Source organism: Phaenicophaeus curvirostris, chromosome Z (genome assembly GCF_032191515.1).
Source record: "Phaenicophaeus curvirostris isolate KB17595 chromosome Z, BPBGC_Pcur_1.0, whole genome shotgun sequence".
Taxonomy (NCBI): Eukaryota; Metazoa; Chordata; class Aves; order Cuculiformes; family Cuculidae; genus Phaenicophaeus; species Phaenicophaeus curvirostris.
Genome location: NC_091431.1, coordinates 26537512 through 26549871, shown reverse-complemented (window position 1 = coordinate 26549871; position 12360 = coordinate 26537512). Strand labels below are relative to the sequence as shown.

At 43.0% G+C, this 12360-nt stretch overlaps 1 protein-coding gene across 1 annotated transcript in view; it reads right to left on the bottom strand.

Moving 5' to 3' along the window:
• ERCC6L2 (ERCC excision repair 6 like 2) overlaps window positions 1-5751 on the bottom strand; it is a 57439-nt gene extending 51688 nt beyond the window's left edge. The window contains exons 1-2 of the mRNA XM_069881155.1: window positions 5673-5751; window positions 1360-1781 (exon numbers count right to left, since the gene is read on the bottom strand). Of these exons, the coding sequence (XP_069737256.1) occupies window positions 1360-1781; window positions 5673-5751 (501 nt within the window). The remainder of the gene's footprint in view (window positions 1-1359; window positions 1782-5672) is intronic.
• Window positions 5752-12360: the final 6609 nt, after the last annotated feature.

Genomic DNA, 12360 nt, shown 5'->3' with positions numbered 1-12360 from the left:
GATCTGCTAGAGGGTAGGGAGGCTCTGCAAAGGGATCTGAACAGGCTGGACCACTGGGCTGAGTCCAATAGCATGAGGTTTAACAAGGCCAAATGCCGGGTCCTGCACTTGGGGCACAACAACCCTATGCAGTGCTACAGACTAGGAGAAGTCTGGCTGGAAAGCTGCCTGGAGGAGAAGGACCTGGGGGTGTTGGTTGACAGCGACTGAATATGAGCCAGCAGTGTGCCCAGGTGGCCAAGAAGGCCAATGGCTTGGATCAGAAACGGTGTGACCAGCAGGTCCAGGGAGGTTATTCTCCCTCTGTACTTGGCACTGGTGAGACCGTTCCTCGAATACTGTGTTCAGTTCTGGGCCCCTCACCATAAGAAGGATGTTGAGGCTCTGGAGAGAGTCCAGAGAAGAGCAACAAAGCTGGTGAGGGGGCTGGAGAACAGGCCTTATGAGGAACGGCTGAGGGAGCTGGGGTAGTTTAGCCTGGAGAAGAGGAGGCTGAGGGGAGATCTCATTGCTCTCTACAACTACCTGAAAGGAGGTTGTGGAGAGGAGGGAGCTGGCCTCTTCTCCCAAGTGACAGGGGACAGGACAAGAGGAAATGGCCTCAAGCTCCTCCAGGGAAGGTTTAGGCTGGACATTAGGAAAAAATTTTTCACAGAAAGGGTCATTGGGCACTGGAACAGGCTGCCCAGGGAGGTGGTTGAGTCACCTTCCCTGGAGGTGTTTAAGGGACGGGTGGATGGGGTGCTGAGGAGCATGGTTTTAGTGGTTTATAGGTATAGTTGGACTTTATGATCCTGGGGGTCTTTTCCAACCTAGTGATTCTGTGATAATGGAAAAATCCACCTCTACTTTGTCCTATCAGCAAACCAAGGAAAAAAATAACATGGAACACCTAAGCAGAGATGGGAATTTTCCAGAGATGGGAATAAGCATGTGGAAAAAAAGGAAAAAGACATTTAAAGAGCTACAGTCAGACAAGAGCTGTAAGTAGTTTCAGAATACTCCACTGCAAATTACTTTCCTGATGCAGAGGTAGCAATCCTCCAAGTACATTCAAGATGAAATGAAGACCAACATTTGAACTACCATAACTGCCTGTGCTTACACTAAAACGGGCCACAGCCCAGTTTTGCGGCCTGTCAGAAGTGAACCTTAAGTACAGCAATGGCAATTGGCTCTAAGTGCTGTCCTAGATGGTGATGTCTTGCCTCCTAATTTCCACAATAAAAAGGGAAGGTTTAGTTCCATTGAGATGGCATTACCTAAACACATTACTTTTTAAAAAAATTTTTAACTCACAGAAAGCACACTGCCAAAAAAGCTTATCTATTCTCTCAACATAACAATAAAAAAGAATACCTGTATTGTCTTCCCAAGGCCCATGTCATCTCCAAGAATACATCCTCTTTTATTAGCATAGTGTCTATACAGAAATTGGACTCCTTCCCTTTGATAATCACGCAGGTATCTGTTAATCGTATATGGGATAAAATCTCCACTGTCAGATAATTTAAAAGCAACTGCAGTTGATGGAAGATTTTTGTCAGGAAAATAAGGCTTTTCCACATCACCATCAGCAAATTTTAAGCTTTTCCAGGGTCTTCTACAGGCTTCAGCTCTACAAGGTTCAGTTATTGGTATATTCCTTTCTTTGGACTCCAACAATGATACAACAGCAAATGATTTTCCATTCTTTTCCTTTTCAACAGAGTATCCTGTTCCTTCACGAAGTTTCCCATTTTCAAGAGAAGAGGCAAGGCATTTCTCCCCAATATGCCAATCTATAAAAAAACCCCAAACATACATAGGTTATAAACTGGCCATTTGTACAAAGTATTTAATTCTATCACACAAATAAACATTGGATATAAATTTATATGACAAAATGCATAAAACTTAAGAGCTTACTGAAGGTAGCACTAGAATTAGAATACTAATTATTAAACTAAAATTCACTGAAGTGCTGCTATTTTATAAATATCTGAAAGGCTACAGACAAAAATATCACAAACCCCATAACCTTATACAGCATGTTATTCCACAGTGGCTTAACACAAACATCAATATGCTGTTGCCTGCAGGTTTAGTGTCCAATTACAGATTACATGATCTTGTCAAAAAGGCCGTCTACATTAGGCAAGCTTCTGATCCACCTGAATGCAGTACTGCAGAGTCAGTATATTGTTTTATAAATACAATCACACACAGAAACATCACATTTCTCCTAACACTCTGTAACAGGTAAAAACCTCTTATGTTTAGAGACAGCAGAAGCATACTTATAAACTCTTAGAAGCATACCATTTCCCCATACTGGTCACCAAAGTACCTAATTTCTCAGTAAACTGCTTACATAGCTGTCCCATCTGGACACGTTAAAATCTATTCTTCTATGTGGTCTCACTATGGCCTTAACACAGCACATAAAACACAAACAACAGTGATGACTGAACTGCTTAATTTTCATCTATCTCAGCTTTACGTGCACAAAGATAATTTCTAACTGATACATATGCTGCTAACAGAGAAAGAGGAAAGTAAGAACAGCAGTGCATTAGAATCCAAAGAATCCATATAATACTGAAAATGAACAATGCAACAAAATGTGTCTATCATTAAAAATGAGGCCTTCACTCTTCATAGTAAAAGCAGAAAGACCTAGTAAATAACAGTTGCACACAAAAGTTATCCAAATCTGAACTGAGGAAGTGTTGGCCTTTTTTGTTTGTGAAAAAAACTTCCAAACTTCCCCTGACAAGTCATCCTAAAACAAAGAGGAACATACATGATTCATTTCAGAACTTCCATTGTTTCTCACCTATTTGTTGGAACAAGTTTTGCTACATCTGAGAAGGTCATTATCAGCAGCAGTGAGAGGCACCTTTGGGTTTTTATGGGAAGGAGCAAGAGAGAATCTTGCATCAGAGTACTTGTACTTTGTTACTATGATCAGTGGTAGAACATCTGTCTGGATTTTTGTCAACTTTTCAGAAGCAAGAAAAGGTGCAGTCCTGAAGGCAAGAAACTTCACCTTCCCTCGTTTTTATATGTCATTGTGAAAAACTCACGGAGAAGAACAGGTTCTTCTCACTAGTTCCTGAGGTCCCGGAATTGTGTGCTTACAGGATTATTCTCCGCCACATAGTAGTTAGATCAATGATAATTACACTTAATTTTAAAAAATTAATTAGTATACTAAAACAAAGCAAAACCATCCATGTAGCCCATTATTCTGCATGTGGCCATAAGCTGACATCCAGGCAATGATAAAAACAGCACAAGCACACAGAATGCCTCTCTTCTAAAGTTCGTTGCCCTTAAGTATTGTTTTAGTGACAGATTTCCCAAGACAAGTGTGGTTTGTCTGTTTTGCAAACACCAGCAGACCTCTCTCCTTCAAGTAGCTCCATTCTGCCTTCAACATACACAGATTTCTTGCATTGCCTTCTGACTATAATTTCACAGGTTTGCTCTCTAACGCCTGACAAGCTTTTCCTGCTATGAACTTTGATACCACAACCAGAACTGATGGCTCACTAATTCTTACACTAAGAAGATCAGAAACCACATCATTTTGCAGATCTCATTCGTAATGCCCCCCATCATCCTTGATATATTTAACTCTAAACTCTGTGACCCATATGTAAGTTGCTCCATACCCTCAGCCATTCCCACTGACCTTCTCAGAGCCCTGAATCTCAAACGTATCTTTTGAGGCCAAGGGTGAAGAGCACAGCACGCTAAACAAATTACATGCAACTAATCCCTTAAAGTTTAAGGCATTCGTACTGTTTCACATGCTCAAATCCAAGCAAAATATGCGCAGATGAACTCCCCAGTTGCACCTGTCTTTGAGTAATTTCTCAAAATCAAGAAGCAATACCGAAAAAATGAAACCAGCTACATATAACACCCTGTTGAATATGCAAAACAACTTTAAAATAAGACAGACCATTTTCGTAATTACTTTGCTGTACAGTGATATCTGAAGTGACACGTAACATTAGATTAGAGGCTCTCAAGTTAAACTTACAAATTAAGATGACAGTGCCTTTGCTTTAAGCCAAGCATTTACTTGAGTTGCATATGCCTTGTCATAATTAGTGTTCCAGGTCTGAAGTGGAATAAATCACATTGGACAACAGTATTATTAAACTGCAAACCCAGTGAGAACAAGGAATGAAACACAGGGCAAGGAAAGTACAGCAATGGTATTAAGCCCTCCATTGCTACAATAATGCAGTATAAGCCAAAGTAAGTATTGCTAGTTTAGGTAGCATGATTCACTAGTTTCTTGGGTTTTGACCCAGAACTATAATTCATTTAGAATACCCTCTTAAAAATGAAGAGCATTATCTGGCATGGCTCCCTAGCATGGTTACAGTACACTTGCCATCAATGAAGAAAGCTGATATTTAAGATGGTTGCCTATACTTAACCTTTTTATCCCAGAAAAAAAACCCTGCCATTATATACAACTGTTCTAAACCATGCCACAAATGGACTACCATCACACACCATCTAATTTCAACAACTACTCCTCTGCCAAGTAACTGGGCAAGTACCATGAACACTTTGTAACTATTGAGGTTTGACCACTTATTGTAGAGCGCAGTTTTGTTTTTTTTTCTCTGATAAATGACTGCAAAAGCAAAATTCAAGGATCCAAATGTATTGCCCTTTCTTAAATTGCAAAGCTTAACTACAAAGTTGTTAAATAAGTTCAAAATCCAAAAATGTTGTCTTCTAGATATTTTGAGCTCACTTAACCATGTTTACGCTTCTCCCACAAAAAAACCCTCAGATGTTCCTGATAAAAAGAATCAATTTTAACAACAGTTCACTCATGGAGCACTTCCAGACTGTAGAATCATAGAATAGTATTGGCTGGAAGGGACCTTAAAGATCACCTGGTTCCAACCCCCATGCCATGGGCAGGGACACCTCCCACTAGATCAGGCTGCCCAAGGCCCCATCCAACCTGGCCTTGAACACCTCCAGGGATGGGGCAGCCACAGCTTCCCTGGGCAACCTGTGCCAGCGCCTCACCACCCTCATGGTAAGGAAATTCATCCTTGCGTCTAGTCTAAATCTGTCCCTCTCCAGTTTATACCCACTGCTCTTAGTCCTATCACAAGCCAGCAAGAAAGCCGGCTTTCTTGCAGCTCCTTCAGGCACAGGAAGGTCACTATAAGATCTCCTTGGAGCCTTCTCTTCTCCAGGCTGAACAAGCCCATCTCCCAGCCTGTGCTCATACGGAATGTGCTCCTGCTCTTGGATCATCCTTCTAGCCCTCCTCTGGCCTCATCCCAACAGCTCCATATCTTTCTGATGTTGATGACTCCAGAACAGGACACAGGACTCTAGATGAGGTCTAACAAGAAGGGAACAGAGAGGCAGAATCACCTCCCTTCACCTGCTGGCCACACTTCTCTTGAAGCAGCCCAGGACACGGTCGGCCTTCTGGGCTGCGAGCGCACACTGCCCGCTCACGTCGAGCTTCTCATTGACCAGCACCCCCAAGGCCTCCTCCGCAGGGCAGCTCTTAACCACATCATCCCCCACCCTGCGCGACGGTCACACATCACACTGTTCCCCAGACCCCAACACCCGGGCTCTGCTGCCCGAGGCCCGCGGCACAGGGACACTGCGGCGCCTCGCAGCTTCCGCACCTGCCGTCCCTTCGGGTCCCCGCGAGCGAGCCGCGGATCGCCCGGCAGGCGGGCGGCCGACGCTTACCTGCAGCACCATCGCACATTTTAACTTCCGGCGGGGCCCGCACGGCGCAGGGGCAGCCCCACCCCCGGCCCGCCTCAGCGCGGCGCGGCGCGCGGGTATCGCGAGAGGAGCGGCGCGGCCCCGCTCTTAAAGGACACGGCGGCGCGGCGGGCGCGCGCGGGAAGCCTCGCGAGGTTCGGCGGGCGGGGGAAGGGGAGGGGAGGGGAGGCGCGGGGGCCGGCTGGGGGCCTGCCTTCCGATATTTTCAGAAGCGAGGCAAGACAATAATTTCTCTAATATGTGGGTCTGCATGCAGCTGACATCGAATCATGGAATACTTTGGGTTGGAAGGGACATTAAAGATCATCCAGTTCCAGCCCTCCTGCCATGGGCAGGGACACCTCCCAGCGGACCAGGCTGCCCACGGCCCCATCCAACCTGGCCTTGAACACCCCCAGGGATGGGGCAGCCACAGCTTCCCTGGGCAACCTGGGCCAGTGCCTCACCACTCTCATAGTAAAGAAATTGCTCCTTGTATCTAGTCTCAATCTGTCCCTCTCCAGTTTATACCCATTGCCCTGTGTCCTATCACTACAAACCTTTATGAACAGTCCCTCCCTAGCTTTCCTGTAGGCCCCTTTCAGGTACTAGGAGGTCACTATTACATCTCCTTGGAGCCTTCTCCAGGCTGAACAACCCCAACTCTCTCAGCCTGTCCTTGTATGGGAGGTGCTCCAGCCCTTGGGTCATCCTTGTAGCCCTCCTCTGGATCTGTTCCAACAGCTCCATATCCTTCTTATTTGAGGATTCCAGAACTGGACACAGTACTCTAGGTGAGGTCTCACAAGAGAGGAATAGAGGGGCAGAATCACTTCCCTCGACCTGCTGGCCACACTTCTTTTCATGCAGCCCAGGACAAGGTTGGACTTCTGGGCTGCAAGCACACATTGCCAGTTCGTATTGAGCTTCTCATCAATGAGCACACCAAGGTCCTTCTCTGCAGGGCAGCTCTCAATCACGTCATCCCCTATTGTGTACTGAAAATGAGGATTGCCCCAACCCAGGTGTGGGACCTTGCACATGGCCTTGTTGAACCTTATGAGGTTCACACAGGCCCACTTCTCCAGCCTGTCCAGGTCCCTCTGCATGACATCCCATCCTTTCAGTGTAGCAACTGCACCACTCAGCTTGGTGTCATCTGCAGACTTGCTGAAGGTGCACTCAATCTCGCTGTCAATATCATTGATGAAGATATTAAACAGCACCAGTCCTGGTACAGACCCCTGAGGGACATAGTCATGGATCTCCATCTGGACTTTGAGCCATTGACCACTATTTTCTGGTCAATGGCACGTGCAGGCACTTACCTGCCTGCGCAAAGAGCAGTGAAGACTTTGCCACCTGAAGCAATGTTATGATGATTCTTTTGTCCAGAGTTTTGTTCTAGCAGAAATTAATGAAAGATGTATAGGTTTTGATTAGCCAGTTATACAAGTTAAGTGGGAGAATATCAGGCATGAAAGTGCTAACAATAAACGACATGAATATCAGCTACCACGTATATTGGTGGAGACTGTTTAAAAAAGAAAAATTAATATAGAACCAAGAAATAGCATTGTTTTAAAAATATATATGTAGTCATCCACTTGACTGCACTCAGTTCAAAGAAATTTGACAAGAACTAGACCATCGTAGAAAAAGTTGAAAACAGGATGACCTCTCATATATTAAAAAATTGGCAAAATAAAGAAAATATGACTGTACCAGGACTTTAATACACCTCATGTCTCAGGGTACCTTAGAAAAATCAGTAATAATATAGGCTGATTCTAAAGCAAGGTTTGAAACTGGATGGTGTTTGAAGGTAAATGTGTGTTTATATCACAAGGTGTTTATTTGACAAATACTATGTTGCATTTGTGCTTAATAAAGACTCTTTCAGGCAGAGTGCAGCTGTTATTTTACAGTCACAAATACAATATTATGACTTCACAATAGAAGAAACTGATTAAACTCTTGCTTAAACACTTTAATTTTTCTAGTAAAAAGGCAGTAAAATTCTGCCTACACTCCAAAGATCCTATTTGGCTTTTATGTCAGAGGTAAGACCTCAATGGCTTAGTTGGAAACTGAGTTGCACTTGAAAACACCTAGTGAAGTCACTAGGCACGCTCTTGTAGCTCTTTCCTTAAGGAGGGAGAAGAAAGGAAGGAACATACCCCTAAAAGGAGCTCTTAGTTAGCATGTCAACAGGTAGTCTTCCTCATGCCAGTAAAATTCCTCTTGAAATTCCTCAAGAAGTTTCTGTGTCCTTACTCCACTTTGAAAAAAAAGCTGGAAAACTGGCCCACTGAGACTAGGGCCAGGCCTGTAATGGAAATGTTTTCAGAGACCAGATAATTATTTTGTTCTGTGATGTATCTTTGAAAGTTTTTGGAGTGTAAAAGTCCTTCTTTCAGGAAGTCTTTCTAGCTTAAAGTAGAAGTTGTTTTACTAGGATGTCAAAAACATCTCACACAGTGTTTCTGCAGGGAAAGGTCTGTAAAAGGATTTCATTTGAAAAGCTGTTGCCATTGCTGAAAAGTTGTGTTTATCCAAACTCCACAAGAAAATTGGAGTTCTGCTCAGATTTGACTTAGTTTAGATTTTGGAACTGTTAGGCTCATATAGCAACAAAAAATGAATAGTATAATGGTGATCAGTACTTTTAAAATATGTGCTATATCCCTGAAGGCATTTCACTTGTACCATTGTGGCCTTCCTGTTCTCTCTTATTTGAGAGGGAGAGAGAAGGAGAGAGAGAGGATATAAATTAACCAATGTCCATCTAAAAAGGGCAGCTTACTTACATTTAAAGCATCCTCCAAGTCTGGATGTCTGAAAACAAAGTAAGCCAGTGATTCTCAGATGCACTAAGCATTTGCAAGTCTAGCTGAAACCCACGGGAAGTACAGGTGCCTGGAATATTTGGAACTGCAAGTCAGTCAGTTGTTTAGTTCTATACTAAAAGAAAGAAAAGATGGTTCAATTCTGCAGTATTAACTAAGCATTGCAGCATTAAAAGTGCTACAAAGATGAGCTCAGTAATGTGATGTTACTGAATTAACATTTTAGAATGCCTTTTATGTCTCCAGCAGTTCATTTGCCACAGTATTTTACACATCACCCATTAACAGTGTTCAGGAAACTTTCAGAGTTCTTTGGGGAAATTGGAGAAATGGTGTTCTGAAGTGTGTGTACACTAATGCACACCCCATAGGGATCAAAGAAGGGACATTTGAGCCCTTGTGCACAGCTGCAGGGCTAGTCTCTTTGGGATCACGGAGAGGTGGCAGGGTAGCTCATGTTGACTGGAATGCTGCTTTAGACAACCTGGACCAGGAGGGATAAGCCAGGACAGAGAGATGCAGAACTGATGTTTAACGTGAGAGAGGCAGGAGCTCTGCCTGGTCTGTAGTGACCATGAGATCATGGAGTCCAGGATCCTGAGAGAGGGGAACAGCAGGATGGTAATCATGGATTTCAGGAGATGAGACTCATACCTGACCAACCCATCAACCTTCTACAATGAAATTACTGTCTTAGTGGACTAGGGGAGAGCAGTTTATGTTGTTAGCCTTGACTTCAGCAAGGCTTTTACCACTTTCTCCCATAACATCCTCAATATAGAATATGATAAAGTATGGGCTAGATAAATGGCCAGTGAAAACTGGCTGAATTTCAAGGCTTTAAGGACTTTTATCAGCAGCACAATGTCCAGCTGCAGTCCCATTACTAGTGCAGTACTTTGGGTTCTGATATTGGGGCCAGTACTGGCCCCCTCATTAATCGCTTGGATGGTGGGACAGAGTGCATCTTCAGCAAGTTTATAGATGATACACAATTGGGAGGAGTGGTTGACGGTCCAGATGATTGACCTGCCATCTGACAAGCATTGTGGCAAGCTTTAGAAGTGGATAGGTAGTAATCTCACAAGTTCGACACAGTTCTGCACCAGGGGTGAGATAACCCTATGCACAGTGTAGGCTGGAGACCAGCTAGTTGGAAAGCAGCTGTGCAGCAAAAGACGTGTGAGTCCTGGATAACTGAGTTGGCCATGAATCAGCATTGCAGCCCTGCAGCACAGGTAGCCAACAGTATTTTGGGCTAGGGTAGGGAAAAGCGTTGTCCAGCAGGTCAGTGGTCACCTTCCTCTCTATTCAGCTCAGGTGAAACTATATCTGAAATACTATGTCCAGTTCTTGGGTCCCCACGACAAGAAAGACATAGACATACTGGAGAAAGTCCAAGACCATGAAGATGATGAGACTGGAGCATCTTACTGTACCTGAAGAGGCTGAGAGCCGGGATTGTGTAGACTCAAGAAGAGAAATTTCAAGGAAGGTCTTGTCAGTGTGCACAAAGTCCTCATTGGAGGATATAAAGAGGATGGAGCCATACTTTTTTCAGTGGTGCCCAAGGCAACAGGCTATGGGCACAGATCAAAACAAGAAATGTCATTTAAATATAAGAAAAAGCTCTTTAGCTGTGAAGGTGACCAAACACTGGCACAGTTTGCTTGCAGATGTTGTGGAATCTCTGTCCTTAGGGATATTCAAAACCCAATTGGACATAGTCCTAAACAACCTGCTCTAGGTGACCCTACTTTGAAGCTGGACATAGATGTTCTCTATGGCATTCCATCCTTTGGGGACAGACTTTGTAGTAGGGCCTGTAGTGACAGGACAAGGAATAATTGATTTAAACTAAAAGAAAGTAGAATCAATCTAGATATGAGGAAGAAATTTTTTACAGTGAGGGTGGTGAAGCACTGGAGCAGGTTGCCAAGTGGGGTGGTACATGCCCTCCTCCCTGGAAACATTCAAGGTCAGGTTAGACAGGGCTCTGAACAACCTCATCTAGTTGAAGATGCCTCTGCTTATTGCAGGGAAATTCAGCCAGATGATCTTTAAAGATCCCTTCCAACCCAAGCTATACTATGATTCTAACCTCAGATATTCTGTGATTCTTTGAAGCCTGTAGGACAAAGGCTAACTGCTTATGCTGTCTATTCAAAAATTAAGAGCTTTAAATACTAGGCAGATTGCTTAGTCCTGTTTATCCTCAAGCGCAGTGTCAAAACACATGGCACCAGTGCTTACCACCAATCTCGTAAGATCTTCAAGTCGTTCTTCTCTTTTATATTGTCAATTGTAAAATAGAAAGCTTGATAACACTGATTAAGGATGTCTGGAAATGCTGCACAACACATGAAAAATAGATGATACTTTGCGTGTTTAACTCAATAAATCAGATATCTGTTGTATTGCTGAGTCATTTTCAGAAAGAGTCTAGACAGTCCTAAATCATACTAGCTCTTAGAAGTCAGAGTAGTATAATTCTTATAAACTGCTGCAAAGTTGTCCTTAAAAGTTGGTCTGCCAGATGGTGTGTTATTCAACTTGAATAAGCCTGAGAGACTGATTCCGCAAGTGTTATGAAGTATAGATTCATTTCCTTCGAGTGTCTGGTTAAAGAGTGACTTGAGGAGAATGTAGAGTTTTGTCCTTAAATAAATACTGTATATAAATGGATCATGTCAGCAACACTCAGATTTCATGATTGCCTGGAGTGGGAACTGGGTAATGAGGCTTGTCAGCTCCATTGGATTTGTAGCAGGTATTTTTGTAGAGCAGTTTTGAATGTTTCAGAAAAACATATGAACAGTCAAAAGGCTTCTGGACCAGTCTCAGTTATGCTCTGGGTCTGGTTATATCAGATCAGCATAATTGTTCTTCAGAGGATCTTTTATTATGTGTTACACATTTCATTTTAGAAATAAAAATTACTTTAGAAAAGGAATGGACCTTTCCATTAGGAGTAGTAGTCATAGAAATCGTTTATGCAAATTACAGTTGAGTTTGCCTCCAGTAATCCCTTTTTCCTTGAGGAAAACATATAAAGCATTTGCTTCCTCAGGTTTGATTTTACTTTTTTGAGTCTTGATTGACAGCAAAGCATGAAGGGAAAGACTGAAAAGCCACACAAACAAAAAGAGAACAAAGAAAGACAAAACTTTGAAAGCCATAATTTTTTTTTTTGGAGTGTAACATGGCAGCTGTCCTCAAGAGGCAAGAAAGTAATGATTTAAGGCCTCCTAAGCAGGCAGGGTGCAAAAGCTATCTAGTGTGGGAGACTGGGACATGCAGCTTTCAAAATTAAAATCACAAAACCTGGAATACACAACCCTTGTAAACAATCACCTGACTTAATCGTGAGGTCCAGTCTAGCTAATGAATAACTAGTCAAAAGAAGCTGTAGATAATCTTGAAAATGTGATGCTGGCTGTGAATTGCTAGGCTCCTATGATGATCATGATCCAGAAATAAAGAAAAACTGTATCTAGTTGTCCTGTTAAAGGTAAATATTTTTTTTTCTCTCTTCTGAGTTGTTTTAAGCAATTCACCTCATTATGTGAGCCATAACTTGATGTGTTACACTCTTAAGGAGACATCCAGACACACGCATACACACACACACACGCATACACACACACACAAAGGCATATTAGGAAGCAACTCTGAAGCTCTGTTAGAAAGATACAACTCTTGTTTTAAAAAAAATTAAATCTCATTCCAATACTGAGAGTAGAATCCAGGGCTT